The sequence below is a fragment of the Salminus brasiliensis genome, chromosome 12, assembly GCF_030463535.1.
Source record: "Salminus brasiliensis chromosome 12, fSalBra1.hap2, whole genome shotgun sequence".
Classification (NCBI taxonomy): Eukaryota; Metazoa; Chordata; class Actinopteri; order Characiformes; family Bryconidae; genus Salminus; species Salminus brasiliensis.
Window position 1 is genome coordinate 6,957,828 of NC_132889.1, and position 20,397 is coordinate 6,978,224.

General features: G+C 44.9%; 1 protein-coding gene across 20 annotated transcripts in view; it reads right to left on the reverse strand.

Annotated features, from left to right (window-relative positions):
* Positions 1 to 20,397, reverse strand: part of cacna1aa (calcium channel, voltage-dependent, P/Q type, alpha 1A subunit, a) — a 172,403-nt gene that overhangs the window by 135,095 nt on the left and 16,911 nt on the right. For all 20 annotated transcript variants that reach the window (XM_072694455.1, XM_072694470.1, XM_072694462.1 and 17 more), the window contains exons 2-3: positions 6,028 to 6,133; positions 4,782 to 4,921 (exon numbers count right to left, since the gene is read on the reverse strand). In XM_072694455.1, the coding sequence (XP_072550556.1) occupies positions 4,782 to 4,921; positions 6,028 to 6,133 (246 nt within the window). The remainder of the gene's footprint in view (positions 1 to 4,781; positions 4,922 to 6,027; positions 6,134 to 20,397) is intronic.

The window sequence follows — 20,397 nt, forward strand, 5'->3', positions numbered from 1 at the left end:
ATCCTCACAGCAAATCCTCATGTTCCAACCAACGTCTGATGAAGCTGTCCAAGAACTGCTACCCCAGGAAAGGCTCATTTATACTGGAATAAGGTGCTGTCACTATGATCAGAGGGTCGCCGGTTCGAATCCCTGTCATGCTGCGAGCCATCGGCAGCCGGGGCCAGAGAGAGCACAACTGGCCTGGCTCTCTCCAGGGTGGGTAGATGGCGCTCTCTCACATCTCCCACATCGCTTTGCTGCGGTTCTGGCCGTCACTGGTGTCTGCAGTGCGCTGGAGCCACGTATGCGGCGGTTCCCTTCCGGTGATTTTGCATCGGCGGCAGTTTGGAAAAAACGAGTGGCTTGACTGCGCACGCGTCGGAGGGGGCGTGTGTTGGTCTTCACTCTGACTTGTGTCGGGGGCATCGTGTGTGATGGGGGAGAGGTACAAATCGGGCAGAAAATGGAGGAAATTCAAAGAAATAGTATAATAATAATAAAAAAAGAAGCAACAAGGCTCAAATGATGCCATGTCCACCAAAAGCAACAGTACCTTCTTTACAGACAAAACTAGTTGTTGTGACGGGGTGGTAAGTTAAGCTAAGAGAGAAACACAAATAAAAAAAAACAAATGTATCTCATGTCAACTGAGACTCATTTAATACTGAAATTATTAAAGTGTGATAAAAAAAATTAAAAAAAACACACATATATATATATAATTATTTAATATTTCAGATGCAAATAACTTGAATGAACGTCTATAAGCTTTGGAAACATCCCATGCATCCCATAAATGGCACCCGTTTTGTAGAATGACTCCTATACCGATGAACGCAGGTCTAATGTACATGGGAAGGCTGTAAGTGTTCAAATGTGGAATTTTAGGCTGAACCTTTCCTCTACACCTTCAATCACAGGTACCCACGCTGGCCAGCTACGATCAGAAGCCGTTGCTGATGGCACAATGACACTTTAACACTGTGCCAGGCAGTGTGAAGAAAATGGCTGCAGCAGCAGCAGCCTAAGCACTCCTGCAGAGGCTGCTCTACTCTCTCCTGCAATGCTCACACACACACACACACACACACACACACGTATCGCCTGACCTACTTACACACACACAGAGCCTCAAACACACAGCTCAGGAGCCCATGTGTGGAGCAGCTATACCTATACAAATGCACAGACATATGCATAATGCATCAGTACACAAACGCCGGTCCACAAGTGTGCACAAAATGTCACTTACACACACACACACACACACACACATAAACAAGCAGACTTAGGATGGCACAAGATAGCCCTGATGTGAAATACTGGATGGTTGGATTAGATACTGGTTACTCGTGTTAAAATAGATAGAACTCATATACAGCAGATACAGCAGCTGAAAATGGGCCTATAATAAATATGTCCTGGAATGGAAAACTACATTTACGTGCAGGCATAGCTGAGTAATGAGAGTTCTGTACATGGAAGTGACAAACTGTGAAATCCTGCAGAACCAAAACAGCGCTGTAAAACAGGCTGATTCCAAAACCCAAAAAACAATGGTGCAACAGTATGTATGCAGTCAAGATTTACATACACCACATTAGTGAGAGCCTTTCAACACGTAGAGCTGCGACATGGCTAAAGGCAACTTTCGGCTGCTTCCGAAGAATATGGCGCTGTTAAAGGAGCTGTATACAATTTTAATCCCATACAGCAAATGTATCCTTGCGGTTTGCTAGCGTGTTGCTAACTCCCTGGTTTGCTTATGCACTGGAAAAGAAGTCTGATGTTTGCATTCAGCCCTGGTTTCGTAAATGTGCAACAAACGAAGAAGCTTGGATCGTGAAACAATGTTAGGAAAAGGTCCCGTGTACAGGGGAAGGGAAGGGGAGAGTCAGGGACTTAACTACTGCGACTCTCTCCTGGCTGGTCTTCTTGTGTATACCATATATGTGTGTACCTTATACCAACTGATACATAATGTGGCGGCAAAGCTTGTATTCAGTCTTCCTACGCTCAGCCGTGTAAGTCATCTGCTGCGTTCTCCTCACTGGCCTAAATCCCTGATGCTGGAATACAAAGCCAGAAATGCACCAGCCCCTCCCTACCTGATGGCACTGGTCAAAGTTATGCCTTACCTTCTTCAAAAAATCATCAAATGCCTAGTTCCAGATTCTACATTTATCAGATTCCGAGATATTTAAGTGCTAGACTATCACTGTTCTATCAATCACACAAGCCCGTCCCTCAAATTTCAGCATACCAGCAAGAAGGGGATTTGTGAAGAAAGCAACAAACAATGACTTTGAAGCAGCATACAGAGTATAGTAGCTGGGACTGGTAGGAAGATACACCAGTCAGTGATATTAAGAGCCTGTATGGGAGTGGTGTAAAGAGGTCATTTACTGAGGACAATACACAACAAAGCACATCTGGACCTTGATATGAAATTCTGAGCTCAGAAGTGACCATAATTAATCTTTCTGGCAAGGTGAGTTGATCATCTTCTTTCAGCGCGATCGGCAACATGAACTTTTCCAGGCATTGCTTGGTAACGCTTCATCGTGCATCCGTTCGCTGTCTCTCGAAATGAAATGTACTTCACTTTTTGGGATTTAAACTGCAATAAAAATGCTGCGAGAGCCTGTGAACTCCCATGCAGAACTGAAACGTTGAGCTCCAAGAGCCGTTAGCTACCTTTGCTAGCTCTGTTCATACTTACAGGGCTGAGTGATGTACTCTCAGTGCGTATCTGGTTAGTGGTGTTAAAAGTCTTTAATCTGCTTCTCGGGCGAAGGTTTATTATTGCTGTTTTAGTTTTATTCATTCTACAAATATGTCAGCCCGATTTGGTCGTAGACGACTGAATTCTGAATTTTAGCTCAATTGACTGACGGTTAACTGCCCAAATGAACGCAGAGTGAGCAGAGGTACACTCAGAAATTTTGGACACTCTTCTCACAGTCTGAGCAGTCTCATGAGTCAATTTCGAAGCTGCATGTTGTAGACTGTATTGCTTACAGACAGTTCCATACAAATGAATCCCAAAATATTTCATTTTAAGGTTGACCAAATCCATCCGTGAGTCACAGAGTACACAAAACGAGTTGAAAATGTTTTTGACACCCTTACACACACACACACGGTCAAGTTGTAGTTTACCTCCAAAACCTCTCTGCATAATGGGAAAAATGTATTGTTTTCACTGCCACTTGTGAGTCCATGTACTTTTCCTCCTTTTTCATGGAATGTCAGTGCACAGCATCGCACACGTTAGCTCAGCTATGCTCATTTTTAATATACAGGGTGCCATATTTTGTTGATTGTATGTATATACAACTCTGCATATGGCCTGCTTTTTGATTTTGGCTTTGAACATTTATTTTAAGAGCATATTGGTTTGCAAATGAACGCAGAGTGAGCAGAGGAACACTCTTCTCACAGTCTGAGCAGTCTCGTAAGTCGATTTCGATGTGGGGTTCACATTAGCTCAGCTATGCTTATTTTTGATATACAGGGTGCCATATTTTGTTGAATTGAGTGATTGTATGTAGAAACAACTCTGCATATGGCCTGCTTTTTGATTTTGGCTTGAACATTTGCAACAGAAATGCTTGCTGGGGCAGTCTGGGACGACCCAGACAAATCTGCTGAATTTTTTAAAGGGGTTGAAAAGTTCCTCCAAAGCTCTCTATGTGGGGTTCTGGTGGGGAAACTGCAGCTCCAGTGAACACTGTCGCTCTCAATTTCTCTTTTCTTCTTTCTCCATCTCCTGTTTCCGCTCAAAAACCCTCCATGACAGCTCTCCAGCTGACATCTCTGCCTGAACTGTACATGCCACCCCATGCCTCCTCTCATCTGAGTGTGTGTGTGTGTGTAAGAGAGAGAGAGATTGGTGACATTTGTGCTGTCTGTGGCTTCTTGTCTGCTCTGATCCTGCCTCACCATGAGCTCATTAGGGCAAAACAGCAACCACAGACACACACACACACACACACACACTTTAACATGCTGTACATACAAACACTGTGACAATACTGAACTGAACACACTCAACGTACACACACACACACTACTGTTCAAGTTCTGAATCACTTGTCAATGTTTACTGTATATTTTTTGTATAGATATCCGCTGATTATCCACTATGTGTCCAAATGTTTGTGGACACCCCTTCTAATGAAAGCATTCAGCTATGTCAAGTTGCACCCATTGCTGACAGATGCAAATGCACACACACACACACACACACACACACACACACAGTCTGCCTAGTCCTTGTAGAGAAGTATTACCAATAGAACAGGACTCTCTGGAGCAGATAAACATGAACCTATTGGCACCATGCCTCCCAATGCCAGGTGTGGGCTATAAGGGTATAAAGCCCCCAGCATTGAGCTGTGGAGCAGTGGAACTACTATGTTCTCTAGAATGATAGATGGTGCTCCATCTAATTGGGATTAGTTGAGGAGTTGGGGATGATGAGGTGGGGTGGTGATCATCCAACATCCTGACCTCACTAACGCTCTTGTCACTGAATGCAATCAAATCCTTACAGAAATCTATGCTCCAGAATGTAGTAGATAGCCTTCCCTGGACAGTAGAGACAGTTACTCCGAAAAAGCAGGATAATCTCTTTTTTAATACTCCTGATTTCAAAAGAAACAGAGGACGAGCAGGTGTCCCAATACTTTTGTCCATATAGTGTATATTCATTGTTTTATGTTACAGTCAGTTTATCACATACACTGAAGTTCATCCTGGACAAATGTATGTAAAAATGTTTATTTCAGACTCACCCAGTAAGCACCACTACAAAGTCCATCACGTTCCAGCCGTTGCGGAGGTAGGAGCCCTTATGAAAAGCAAAGCCTAGAGCCAGGATCTTAATGCCAGACTCGAAGCAAAAAATGCCAATGAAATAGGGTTCTGTGTCATCCTGAAAGAGAAAGAGAGAGAGAGAGAGAGAGAGAGAGAGAGGTTGACCATAACTCATCATTCCAAACTAAGTCATAATTCACTTACTAATCTTCAATAACTTCTACAAAACTTGCTCAACCACTGTTAACTCTGCTGACCAGTAGGCCCAGTTTCCCAAAAGCATTTAAGAATTGGGAAGACCATTGAAGACTATGAGTGGTCCAGCAGACTAAGTCTCTGCCACTATGACTGGAGAACTGCTGGTTCGATTCTCGGGTCATGCTGCCTGCCATCAGCAGCTGGAGACAGAGAGAGCACAACTGGCCTTGCTCTCTCCGGGTGGGTAGAGGGTTCTCTCTCTCCACATCATTCAACAGTGTGGTGCTGGCCGGCAGTTCTAAAAGAGGTGGTGGCTGGTTGCGCATATGTCAGTTTGCCTTGTATTTTAGATTTTTCTTTGATGTCCTTTTTTCTGATGTCTCTTTTTTATGTCATACCATAATTCATTTTTTTACACAACCATTTTCCAACCTCCTTCCTTCCAACCTAGACTGCACTTTTTTCCCACATCACTCCAGTGAAATGCTGGCACACACTGGCGCCTGCTATCCGATACTTCGGAGCTGGGGACACAATCCGCATTGGTTGCCTGGTGACATTACATTAACGGCAGTTAGGAAAAAGAGGCTAGTTGCTTGAACTATTGGCTAAAATGCTCGGCACAAATTCAGAGAACGTGCACAAAAATGGACGAAATGAACACAAAGTATGAAAATAAGACTGCGTCCATATATTTATGTAACATTTAACATGAAAGAGCCTTATAGGGTTAAACGGCACCAGAAGAATATGAATAAAAGAGAGAGAGTAGAAAGTTAAAGATGTAGATTGAGCTCAATCGAATGCAGATTTCTTGATTCCTGCCATCCATTTACAACATCCAATAATAGACCGAAGCTTTGTCTTACAGGACACAATAGATGAATGAAATGCTGACAGAGAGATGTGACAGAGTTAGCTAACAATGGGGAAAATAGCATTCTCAGCATATATATACCCCCCCAACACACACACACACACACTCACTCACATCCACACAAACACACACTTATACGCAGAACTCACCAGGCGCTCGGACATAGGTGTCTTGTCCCCGTCAGGCAGATGCTGCTCCAGTGCGAGGACGATGCAGTTAGCGATAATGGTGGCCAGGATCATGTACTCGAAGGGAGTGAGGGTCAAAAGTTAAGGAACAAGACACAAGGCAACACAGCGACACAAACATCAAACATATCCATCAAACATGTCTCGTGAATAAATGTCATAATTCCATCTGACATATGAATATAGTTGATCAATATATGGTTGTGTAAAATCCTGTAGTATTACTCTACCGCCTCAGTCCACATGCTTCTCTCATTTTAATTTCTGTTCAATCCATTCAGTTATGGAAAAAAGCCCCACCCTTTAATAAAAAGGGCCAATCAGCTTGCTGATTACAGATTTATTCCAGCCCTTCAACAAAAAGGGCCAATCAACTTACGTGTTATGGATATAGTCCCACCCTTTAATGTAAAGGGCCAATGAAATTGCTGGTTACGAATAAAGTCCCACCTTTCAACAAAAAGCCAATCAGCTTGCTGATTACAGATAAAGGCCCACCCTTCAACAAACAGAACCAATCAGCTCATAGGTTATGGATACAGTCCCACTCTTTAACAAAAAGAGCCAACCAGCTTGCTGGATACAAGGGGTCAATGATATTGTAGGAAATTTAGTGATGGTTTTGCGTGTCTCCTTTTGTCCATGACTCAAAGCTCAAATTACACCTCCCAACAGTAGGGGGAGTCCAGGAGCAAGAAAAGCCTATTTATGTATAATGCTGCTTTAATATCTGTAGTTTTGGATAAAGTCTAACCCTTCAATAAAAAGAGACCATCAGCTTACAGATTATGGATAAAGTCCAAGCCTCCAACAAAAAAAAACAAAACAAAACAGTTAGCTCACAGGTTATGGATAAATTCCGGCCTTCAACAAAACAAGCCAATTAGCTCACGGGTTATGTATAAAGTCCCGCCCTTCAACAAAAAGAGCCAATCTGCTTGCTGGTTACGAGGGGTCAATGATATTGTGGGTGTTTCATCTCGTCCAGAAATGCATGTGTAAAGCGTGTCCTCTAGTGATGACTCAAAGCGCGAATTACACCTCCCGGCTGTAGGGGGAGCCCAGGAGCAAGAAATGCCAATTCATGCATAATGCTGCTTTAATATCTGCCCCCAGAACAGCTATATATCCATGTTGGTCAACAAGTGCAGGCATGTGCTTTCTATTACAGGATCATTACATCATTTCTTAGCTAAATTAGCCTCATCGGACTCTTCGGACCCCGGTCACGTCCTTGGCCGATCGGCTACATTTGAGGTGGAAAACTGTGAAAGCTACAGCGGCGGCCTCCACACAGCTGCTACAGTACATGTGTGCAAACAGTGTCTCGGGGAATCGTCTAATGCCGTCGATATGCATAGCGTACTCACCCTCAAGTGCTTGTGTACAGTGAGCCAAAGATGCATGTCAGTTTGAATCACATACAGATCCAGGCTTGTCCAGAGTCCGGCCACACACACACATCCACTAACGCACACACACACATCGCATCACTGGCGATTAGAGCCATGCTAACCACTCGAGGAGCATGTGGCTAATGATGAGCCATTTAAAGCTAGCAGAAACTGTCTGACTCATGTTGTTTCACACACACGCGCCTACACACACACACACACACACTACACGCGCAGACTGTACCCTACAGCACAAATGCACACATTACTTCAGCATGGTTACATGTTTGCCATGCCGCAGGCTCTACCAGCCTGGCCTGTGTGTGTGTGTATGTGTTATATTGAGGCCTGCTGTAAGGCCTCGTCTATACGTATCCGGACGTTCTTGGGCTGGATGCCTGCTGTTTGGCCACCTGTTCACATGAAAACGCATTTTTTTCTTTCTGAAAATAAGCTTTTTTCGAAAAATGCTCTTCAATTTGGAGAGCATGGTTTTCAGTCGTGTGGACGGGGAAAATAGAGTGTGCATGTTTCTGGCTGATGTATCTCAAATGCCTCCGTACTCCCTATATAGTGAACTACGTCATAAAATTACACCATTTACACGCAGACAGCACTAGATTTCAGATTTCCACATATTAATATATGTAAATATTGGTCTATTACAGATATATAATGGTATGTATAGATGTATAATTTCAGTATGTGTGTAATTTTGTAAGCAGTGTCTAATTTGGGATTAAACCTCTCTCTTTTCTTCTTTTTTCGTCATGGTATTTTGATGTCTCACTTTATGAGGTACTGTCGTCCCATACAGGGCTAGCATGCTCATGCAAGCATTTTCGATGCTGAGAGAGTCGATCACCTTGTGGTTTGAGGTTTCTGGGACAAAACAGACCCAGAGTACGACGCTGCCACCACCATGCTTAACAGTTGGTACAGTGTTCTGTCCTCCAACGGTTCAAAGAAATCACTGAAGGTCCAATATTGTCATGATATTTATATCCATGGTCAGTGCATTTAACAAAAACAAGCCAATCATCTTGTTGTTTATAGATTAAATCCAACCCTTCAACAAAAAGAGCCAAAAAGGTTTACGGGTTATATCAACCTATAAAAAGAGTGGAACACTATAAATATCAGGATTTAAAGCCATCTATCCAGTAGGTAAGTCAGAGCTGGTATCGGTACTCGGTATCAGCAGGTACTTGAGAATCTGGTATCAGTATCGGAAAGGAAAAGGTGGTATCGGTGCATCCCTATTTGAAATAATTGTATAAAGGCTGTCTGGAGCTACAATGATGTCAAACAGTACAAATAAAAAGAAAAATGAAGGTGCTGTTCCAGGACAGGGACGATATATACACAACATGGACAAAAGTATTGGGACGCCTACTCATGACACCCCATTCTAAAGCTGTGGGCATTAATAATGGAGTTGGCCCCTCCTTTGCAGCTCTAACAGCAGGTTTGGAGCTCTGCAGTTATTGAGTCAGCAGAGCGTTGGAGACTTTTAATGCACTATGTGCCTCAGCACTCGCCGACCACGAGCACTGTTACCACCACTCACAGTTGATGGTTGGTGGAATATCTAGGAGGGAATACATTTTACCAACTGACTTCTTGTTGTTGCAGCGGTGGCTCCTGTTACAGGACCACGCTGAAATTCAATGTGTGGAAAGGCAGACTGCATGACTAGGTGGCATGGGACAAAGGGACTAAATGAAAGCCCTGAATTCATTGCTTAAGAGGTGTGTCCCAATACTTCTGTCCAAACAGTGTACTGTCCTATGATCCCTATAGCATATACAGTATGTACGACCTTTTGTACATGTATAAAAAACCAAAAAGGTGTGTTACCTGTTTCTGTGTCAAACAGAAGGCCCTGAAACCACCACACAAAGCCACCGACACACTCCACAGTGTGTGTGTGTGTGTGTTTTTGTGTGACCGGAAGCTAAGCTCAGTTTTTTTCCCAGCAGAAGTGCCTGGCAGGATGGAGAGATGAAAAGAACGAGGGAGCGCTTCTCCCTGGTAGGATGAATGAATGTCCGGTCTGACCGTGCTGGCTGCCAGTGTGTGATATGGCCGTGGTGTGATGTGACCGCCGTGAGGTGCTTTGAAAGGACCCCTCTCTCCACTGATGTGAAAGATGTGTGCTTAAAGGGCGCTGCTGTGATCTGCCGAAAGCCTTCAATTATAAATCTCCCTCATCTCCACATTATACAGCACACGCACATAAACACCCCCCCCCACACACACACACATTAAAAACCTTTGTCTTGTGCACAGTAGCTCAAAATGAGGGCCATATTTCAACAGTACGACATGTCTACCTAGTCCATGGCCAAATAAGCTCAATCCACATTGTACATTAAGGAGAGACACAGGGTGGGTGCACTGTGGGTGCTCACTGATCACTGAAGCCCACTGTAGTTGAGAGTTTGGCGACAAGCTGAGTTCAATTAAAAGGAAGAGCAAGCAAACCTGGATGAAGCAGTCTGCTAAATGTGCCTGAAATCAGTGAAAATCACCCCTCTAAGACCATTCTCTTGACTCTGCACTCTCAGATATGAGGCTTTATAACCTAAACGAGTGGATTTGAGCCACAGTTAGCTGGAACACGGTCTGTGCTGCGGTGTTTAGACTGCTAGCTAGCTTCCCTAAGCCTAGCTGGCCGGCTACGAGTCCAAACACAGTAGAACCGGTCTCCCATTTCGCCTTTCTGTTTCTCCCAACACCAGTCGCTCGACTTCACTTTCACAGACAGGAGTTTTGATCTGCAACGTTCTTCTTAGCTGAGCTAGCTAAACCCGAAAGGTTCGTTCCCAGCTGGAACCAAAGAACAGGTTTTTTAGCATGACGGCAGCATGACGACAAACTCGGGCACCTCAAGTTGTAGAGGAAAGAGAAAGCAACAATGGCGACACCCTCCCAAAGAGCATGCAGTGGTCTACTGTTCCTCCTTTCAGCGCTGTGCAAGTTTGCACCCTGTAGAAAACGCATCCATGCTTCCGATCTGGTGTGCAAAATTAGAGCCGTTTCACTAGAGTACCAAGGTTTTAAGAATCATAAACAAAACCAATTTGAAATCTAGAGTTCATTCAGTTAAGGTTCTTTAAGGGATGGCATAGAATAATTTTTTTGTGGTTCCATGAAGAACCTTTACTGTAAAAGACATGAGAGCTTGAAGAACCTCTTTAAGGTTTAAAGAAGTGGATGTAAAGGTTCCTTACTGATTGAAAGGCCCTTCAACTTCACAATGCTTTTTGGAGGTCAGTTCATAGTCTCACCCAACTCACACAACTACTTAACTACCAGAGGGTGCCCAAACGTTTGCATGCCACCGGAATTGGGCATGGGCAACAGCCGGTAGGCTGGGGTTTACATTACAATAGCAATTGGTCTGCGATACCAAAAGGAATCCTAGAGGGATTCGGTCCCCACAGAGTAACAAATACCGGCACACAAACATGGCACTTCTGAGCAGCCAGCCATCGGAGAACAGACACAGGAGCGAGGCGACACAGAAGAGAGAGTGAGAGACGAATGACAGCAGAAAAGAATGACATGAGGAGAGAGAGCGCTTGACTAATGTATTCTGACTGTGTTCTGATGACTAACCCTCATAACTCTCTCTATCTCTCTCTCTTGCACGCCCTCTCTCGCTCTCCGTCTCTCGCTCTTGCTCTCTCTCCAAGCGCTCTGCCAGCTCTCTTGTTTCCCTCCATCTCTCCATCTCTCCTCTCCGTCCCTCGCTCCAGCTCTCTCGCTCAACCTGCACATCAATCATCTCTCGCCATGGGCCCCGGCTCCGTTAGGCTGAATACAGTCTGCACCGTCAGCAAGAAACACACATACACACACACACACACATACATACACACACATGCGCTTCTGGGGGAATGAAGGCATGGAGGACAAGAAAATGGTAAAAAGAGCAAAAACCCACAACCCACTCTTCATTCAAAGGAAAATCCAGCAGAACCAAAACAAAAACCCCCAAACAACCCCGTAACAGTCTCCATTTGTTAGGTTTACACCCCCAAATTTACACATGTTTTGACCAGGAGTGCCCAAACTTCTGCATGCCACTGTATGTGGGAGTGGCAACAGCCTGTAGACTGAGGTTTACATTACTCATGGTCATCACAGGCGTGTGTAGCCACTGCTCTGAGATACCGAAGGGATCCTTGAGGGATCTGGTCCCCACTAAGTAACAAATACAGGCACACAGACACTGCACATCTGAGCAGCCAGCTATGGGAAAAAACATACACCCAGTCCACTAACGAAAGCGCTGGTCAAAGCTGGCGAACTGACGGCGAGTTCGGGAGAATATGGTGTTGCTAATACTGGAGAGCAGCTGATCATCTCCAGACTAGTTACCGCATTCCAGGTTAGAGGTCCTTGTGGCAGCAGGTTTTCCTGTGCCGGTGGGGTGCAAACAGGGATCCGGCATGTACTGAGTCTCTTAATGAATCATGGGTGTGTTTTTGGGCGCAACGTGCAAAAATAAACCAATCAGCTTGTCACTCGCCGTTCCCTTTAAGAGCCAGGTGTGGTCTGACTTTTGTGGATTGCTATTTCAGTGGTGTAAAGTGTGTGGGGGGGGGGTACAAGCGTTGGGCTGCACGCGCCTGTGTTGACAATTCACTGCCAAGATAGCAAGGAACGTCTGACTGTTGACGTCTGCCTAGGTTTTCAGATTTCAGTCAGTGGAGCTCCTGTGTTTTCCGTTGCAAAGACAGCAATACACCAGAAATTGACCTGAACACCCCTCATTTTGAGACCACCACGCCCATCAGTGTAGATATATTCACAAGCAGAGTCGCTATTTAAACGATGCAGGTGGAAGGCGTTGATAGACTGTTGGTGGGGTGTAAGATAGCAATGAGCATAGTGTAAAATAGGACCCTGTATGCTACTCTGATCGGTCTGATCTGATACTCGACCCAGCTCATTTTGTCAGTATCAGGACTGATATCCGATCTTAGTATTGGATTGGTGCATGACTAATTCTGTAGGCAGGTTCTTGCCAAAACACAGCCCTGCTGTTTAGCTACATCCATCTCATAGTTGCAGTTCAAGCAAACTACAGACCTGGCTGACGGACTGCATTTGAGGTAAGAGGGTAAAAAACGTGGTAAATTCGCTTTGTTTTCTGAACTATATCTTTCGGTGTGCCGTGTAACGCAGTGTGCGTAAATCAGCCGGCGCGTAATTAGCAGCAGACGGCCGAGCTGACCTAAGAGGCCTTTGTGCTGGAATGTAAATATGTATCGATTTCCTCATCTTGCTTTAAGGTCCCAGGCTGTTTGCTTTCCTAATACTATCCGCATCATTCTGGAGCAGGGGCCTGCATTATTAATGAACTCCAGATAGAGCCCACTTTAATTTTTTTTCCTTCCCTCCTCCTCCTCCTTCTCTCCACTTCTTCTAAATGAACGCCTCCACTCGAAAACTCCATTACGCTCTGGATATCGCCTCGCTCTTCTCGTTCTAGCGTTCATTCCGTCCTGTGATAGGATTAACTCTGAGGGATATTTCGGGGGGCGTGATGGGAGAACGTGGTAGGTTAATTTGCTTGTCAGAACAGTCTCTTCAAGTTTAACTCTTAACTGGAAACTTTTGTATGAACGACTCAATATCGTTGGCCCTCGGCCGTTTGGAAACATTGAGCATTGCAAAACTTTCTGAAAAGAAAGACGTTAGTGCCCCTGGTGGCACCAGTGGTGCAAATAATTGATGTTCCGAAGCCAACATGTATGGGAAACCTTACCCCCCCTCACACACAACAACTTTTTCGACTGCTTTCCATGCAACGTCACCAGGCGACCAACGTGTCTGGAGAAAAACGCTGTATCCCTGGCTCTGACGCACTGGCTAGCAGACGCCAGTGACAGACAGCACCGCACTAGAGTGATGTGAGGGGATAGCGCCATCTACCCACCCTAGAGAGAGCAAGGCCAATTGTGCTCTCTCGAGGCCCTGACTGCTGAAGGCTAGCAGCGTGATCGGGATACGAACCAGCGATCCTCAGATCACAGTAGATCAGATCCGCTGGACCACCCAGCCCTTATGTACACTGTTAAAAGTATAAGGTCCTTGAGGACCTTTTGGAGGATCTTTGGTTGGAAACTGTGGAGGAACCTCTTAAGGTGCTTTGACGAACCTCCAAGGAGCCTTTTTACGTCATCAAACACAGAGCCATGTGTCGGATGGAGTGGTGTAGAACACACAGACAGTGGCAGTGAAGAATCACGCTTCTCTATCTGGCAGTCTGATGGACGAGTCTGGGTTTGGCGAATTCCAGGAGAACGTTACCCTCCTGACAGTGTCAACTGTACCAAGTTTGGTGGAGGAGGGATAATGCTATGGGGTTGTTTTTCAGAAGTTGGCCTATAGGCCCCTTAGTTCCAGTGAAGGCATAAAGACATAAAGCTGAGATTGGGTGAGTTTGGTATGGAAGAACTAGTTTGGCCCACACACAGCCCTGACCTCAACCCCATCGAACTCCTCTGGGATAAACTAGAACGGAGATTGCGAGCCAGGGCTCCCTCGCCCAACATCACTGTCTGACTTCACAAACGCTCTTCAGGATCAATCAGGGGGACACTTCCCACAGACATACTTCTAAATCTTGTAGAAAGCCTTCCCAAAAGAGAGGACGCTATTACAGCTGCAAGGGTGGGGCGGCTTCATATATAAGATCCTTGAGGACCTTTTGGAGGATCTTTGGTTGGAAACTGTGGAGGAACCTCTTAAGGTGCTTTGACGAACCTTAAGGAGACTTTTTCATCTTCTTGAAAGTTCCACCGAAGTTTCAAACTGAAACTCCAAACATTTATTACTGCTTAAAGCCCCTGGAAACCTAAATCTGAGCGTTCTTTCTAATGAAGTGAATCTAGCTCCTCTGGGCCCCCAGTGTAAATGTAGCCACCTAGCCATGCAGTCTGCCTTTCTGTTGTCCAGATGGTGTATACTGTAAGAGAAAAGACAGAACTCACAGAAGTGTGTGTGTGTGTATGTGTGTGTATTCTCGCCTGATACTTCTCAACTGTTACTTACTCATGACATGAGGAGCATAATTTCTTTAATTTGCTCCCTCTCTCTCTCTCTCTCTCTCTCTCTTTGTCTCTTTGCATGTACTTCACTGCACGCCCAATTTTATCTCAGTGACTACACCCAGTAAACGAGCCACCCTCATTAAGCTTTTTAAAGGATATTGGGAAGGAAATTTCTACATTTTCTCTTCTTATTCCAAATACAGTCAATCAGCCAATACATGTCTGGCACCCAAGCTTTGCACCCTCTATCCCTACATGGTGCCCATGGCCACGCTGTGCTGGCTAAACTAATGCTAGTTAAGGTACGAGCCACCGGTCAGCGACCGTATCAGTATCACTCACTCGAGAGGTTTCATCCTCTGAACTTCTGTGATTTGAACCTCGGTTAGCTGGAGCACCGTCTGTAATGTGGTGTTTACCCTGCTAGCTAACTTACACTATATGGACAAAAGTATTGGGACAAACCTCTAGTCATTTACTTAAGGTGTTTCATTCAGCCTCATTGCCACAAGTGTATCAAATCTAGCCCCTAGCCACGCAGTCGGCCTTTCACACACTAGTTAAAGAATGGGTGGTCCTAAAGAGCTCACTGAACTCCAGCGTGGTCCGGTAATAGGAGGCGTGGCTGAAATTTCTTCCCTCTTAGATATTCCACCATTAAGTGTGAGTCGTGTCACTGAAATGTGGAAGTGTTAAGAAGGCACTGCCACGCAGCCGCGAAGTGTCAGATCACGTAAAAAGTTACAGAGCAGGATCGTCGAGTGCTCAGCACAAAAACTGTGCGCCAGGAGCTATATGGCAGCTGAGCAGCTGCATGCCAGCCTTACGTCATCAAACACAGAGCCAAGTGTCGGATAGAGTGGTGTAGAGCACACAGACAGTGGCAGTGAAGAATCACGCTTCTCTATCTGGCAGTCTGATGGACGAGTCTGGGTTTGGCGAATTCCAGGAGAACGTTACCCTCCTGACAGTGTCAACTGTACCAAGTTTGGTGGAGGAGGGATAATGCTATGGGGTTGTTTTTCAGAAGTTGGCCAATAGGCACCTTAGTCCCAGTGAAGGCATAAAGACATAAAGCTGAGATTGGGTGAGTTTGGTATGGAAGAACTAGTGGCTCGCACACAGCCCTGACCTCAACCCCATCGAACTCCTCTGGGATAAACTAGAACGGAGATTGTGAGCCAGGGCTCCCTCGCCCAACATCACTGTCTGACTTCACAAACGCTCTTCAGGATCAATCAGGGGAAGACTTCCCAAAGACACACTCCTAAATCTTGTAGAAAGCGGCTTCATATTAAGTAAAATAAAAGCTCCTGTGGGTGTAATGTGTAGGTGTCCCAATAATTTTGTCCATTCAGTGTCCAAACACGACATAACCTATAGCATTTCAACTTTCTGTCACTTCAACACCAGTCACTCGACTTCACTCTCTCAGACATGTCAGACAGCAGTTAGCAGTTTGCCAGTTGGCTAAGGTGCTGTCACTATGATCAGAGGAGAGGAGGCCTTGCTCGTTCCAGGGTGGGTAGATGGTGCTATGTGGCTCAAATGCACCTCATATCAGACCACCTCCTGAAGAGGTTCGAGGGACCGGATTTGCATCTGTTTTAAATTTGTCTTGGGTGTGTTTACACTCGCAGTGTTATGTGAACGTGGTTTGTGTGGCGCAAGAGATAACAGCACTACCTGTCTACCAGTGTGCTACCACATCACTTGGGAGACTGGGGTTCGATTCCCAGTCTGGGTGGCTTTGCTGCTGCGCTACACCAATAAGAGTCCTTGGGCAAGACTCCTAACTCTACATTGGCCCAGCTCTGTAATACAAGTAATCTTGTAAGTTGCTCTGTAAATTAGACTGTCACCAATCTTATCTCAGTCAACAGAAGTACAGCAACATCTCTGAATATCTGATCTGCCTGCGTCCAGATCTTCCCTGGTCTTGCAGAGACAAACCGAAGCGGTGACGTACTTTAGTCTGTAAACTCTCTCGAAAATAAACCCTCTGCAGAGCTGAATGGCGAGGCAGCAATCCTGAGTAAACACTCCAGTTTTAGCCTAAATAACAACAACACAGTCCCCCTCAGGAGCACAGCACTTCAAACCACGCTCTGAAAATAAAAAAGGCCCTTCAAATGGTTGTTTGAGCGATGCCATAGAAGAACCACTTTTGGTTCCTTAAAGAACCATGTTTGCAGTAGAGATGCGTGAAGAGAGTGTGAGGACACCACAACTTGCTGTAAAGGTTCTTTACCAGTGTAAGGGTTCTTCAAAGCTTCTACGTCTGTAGGGTTCCAATTTGACTAGTCTATCTTGCCTCAGTTTCTCATTAGGCTGAATGAGGTTGTAGCTGCCATCTCTAAAAACCTCACAGTAGAAGCTCTGAATGAGCACATTTGTGGGCGGAGCCTGAACAGGACAATTGGCCTATGTGTGGTGGTAAACAGCTGGTGGCAGGTTGGGGGTTTGGCCGAGGATGCAGTGTCTTTCTGTCTATGTGTGTGTGTGTGTGTGTGTGTGTGTGTGTGTTTTAGGGCAGGTAGAGGTTTGGTGGTGGCAAAGGCAGCAGCAGGAACAGCAGCATGTGACTTCAGGAACACGAGCATGAAAAATCAATCCATCACACACTCTCCCCACACTCTATACACTAAAAATAACCTTCTCCCACGTCAGCATCACACACACACACACACACACACACACACACACTCCACCCAGCCAGCCACCAGAGCTGAATAATTCACAAGAATGCAAGACAGACAGACAGAGAGACAGAGGAGAAAGAGAGAGAGAGAGAGAAAGAAAGAGAGAGAGAAAGTGAGAAAGATGGAAAGTGAGAGAAAGAGAGAGGATGAGACACAATCAGAAAAGGATGAGAAAATGAGAGAGTGACACGGAAAAAAGTGGAAGAGAGGGTGAGAGAGAGAGAGAGACAGACAGACATACAGAAGGTACATGAAAAGAATAAGTGAGTGGCCGAGAGATAGAGAGGGAGAGAGAGAGACAGTGAAAGTGAGATACATAAAAGAGAAAGGGAGAGAGAGAGACAGACAGACAGGCGGACATACAGAAAGTACATGCGAGAAGAGAGAGAGAGAGCGAGAGAGAGAGAAAGAGAGAGAGAGATGAACAAAGTAAATAAGAAGAATAAGAAAGAGTGGACGAGAGATATAAAAAATTAAGAGAGAGAGAGACAGAAAGAGAGAGAGAGACAGACAGACAGACAGAGCAGAAAATTCACTAAACACACACACACACACACACACAGTCTGCCAAGCTGCGCTGCTTTCACTGACCGCATTACTATCACACATATAGCAGAACTGGTCCCAGCTAACCAGCCAGCATTGGCCATCCATCCTATCCTACAGCAACAGCTAAATACACTGTATGTCCAAAAGTTTTTGGACACCCCTTCTGATGAAGTTTAACCCATAGCTGACACAGATGTGCGAATGCACATACAGATTGTCTAGTACCTGTAGTGAAGTACTGCCAATAGAATAAGACTCTCTGGAGCAGATAAACATGAACGTATTGGGATCATGCTGCCTAACACCAGGCATGGGCTATAAGGGTATAAAGCCCCCCAGAGCTGAGGAGCTGTGGCACTGTGTTCACTGGTGCTTCATATAATATTTTTGGGATGAGTTGGGGAGTTGGGGATGTGGTGGGATGGTGAACATCCAACATCCTGACCTCACCCAAGACTTTTGTCCCTGAATGCAATCAAATCCTCACAGCAATGCTCCACAATTTAGCAGAAAGCCTTCTTGCCTGGACAGTTACTCCAACAAAAGCAGGAGAAACTCTTAATTCTTACCTTTGATTTCAAAAGGAAAAAGGAAAGAGCAGGTGTCCCAATACTTTTGTCCAAATAGTGTACATTCGCTCTCTTGCTGTGTGTGTGAGACACAAGAGACTGCTGACGGGTGTGTTTTGTTGACTGGGTCTGCGGCAGCAGCTGAGCTGTGTGTGAGGCTGCAACATTACACACCACTACACACTCATTTAGAGGCAGATATTACCAGGTATAAAACCACACACACACACACACACACACACACACAGAAAAAGAAGAGAGGAGAGGAGCGAGAGAGTTGTGTGAATGAGTGCAGGATGTGCTGGTTTGGACTCCCTGTTACCCAGAGGGAGGGGAGGATGTGAGAAGAAGGGACAGCCTTTCACATCCTATCAGACAGAAAAAGACACAAAGAGAGAGACAGACGGAGAAGAGGGATGAGAGAGAGAGAGAGAGAGAGAGACAGAGAGAGAGAGAGAGAGAGAGAGAGAGACTGCAAGAAATGGCAAAACCCTTCCACCATACAATCCATATGCAAGAACACTGCTTTAGCTTTGTTCATACTCCAGTCTGAACTAACACTCTTGTCGCTGAATGCAATCAAATCCTCACAGCAATGCTTCAAAATCCAGTAGAAAGCCTTCTGCCCTGGACAGCAGAGACAGTTACTGCAACCAAAGCAGGATCAACTCTTTTTTAATACTCTTAATTTTGAAAGAAACATTGAACGAGCAAGTGTCCCAATACTTTTGTCCATATGCTGTACTTTAAAGGGGTTGTTCAGTACAAAATCAGAGTAGCAGAATTTATCGCTTATCCGAGATGCTTTCATCAGCCAAGATGTGTTTAGTATCTGATGTTTCCTTCTTTGGCTCAGAGCAGGAGATGCTAGGCTAACATTGCTAGCAAATGCTGGACTTAGGCTGTCACCAATCTTACCTCCGCTAATACCTGTCCAGACCGCACAATCCTGCAGCGCAACACACAACATAACTGCTTCGGCTTCATTTACGCTCTCAGACCCTCAGGATTGTAGTCCTAAAACTGTGTGCTTTAGGTTAAACATGTCCAAAAGTAAGCGGACACCCCCTTCTAATTGAGCTACTTTGTAAAGGTATGGATGAGGAGATGCTAGGCTAACACATCCTCAGACACAGGACTTTGAAGGTCACCAATCTCATCTTTGCTAATACCTGCTCAGAAATGTCTCTTAACTGTAGATTTTTGCAGCGCAATGCAAAAAGAAAATGGCTTGGCCTTTTTTTACACTCTCAAACACACTCTCTCAGATTGTATCCAGCCCATTTTGACTCACTGGGATCACTGGGATACTTGAGCACAACAGCACAAGACGACCAATGGCGGGGCTACGTGACCTCTCAGTACACACTAAGCTAACTAGGGTAGAGAAGCTGAGATCCTGTACCCAGAACATTAATTCTGACAACCACATTCATTAGGGATGCACCGATACGCTACCTTTCTGATACCAGATTTTCAAGTATTTGCCGATACCAGGTACCGATACCGATACCTGACTTACCTACCGGATAGATGGCTATAAATCCTGATATTTATAGTGTTCCACTTTTTTATAGGTTGTACTTTTTTAGATCTGATTCCAAATCACTGCACATTTGACAAAGTTTCAGAGCTATGAAAAAATGTAAATGGCCACAATGCAGAAACACTTCAGTGTGTTTCCTTTAACCAAGCTGCTGAAACTCAACTTTTGGTTTCAAGCAACACATGGTAACATAATAGTGTAAAAAAAAATGTAAAAGTTGCATTAAATGTTTTTTTTTTTTTTTTAATGGTAATAACTATTTATGACTGGCTTTTAGTGGTTGTTTAAACGTTTAGTTTTATAATGAAGAAAGCAAACAAAAATGTTCCATGTAAAAAAATGTAATAGTAGGCCGTCAATAAGCTTCATGGTTTCGGTGCTCTCTATTGCCGATACCGATACCGTGTGTCATCTCCAGTATCTGAGCCGATACCGATACTGTTAAAAATTAAGCTGCAACAAATGGGTCTTTTAACGATGCCATAGCAGAACCATTTCCGG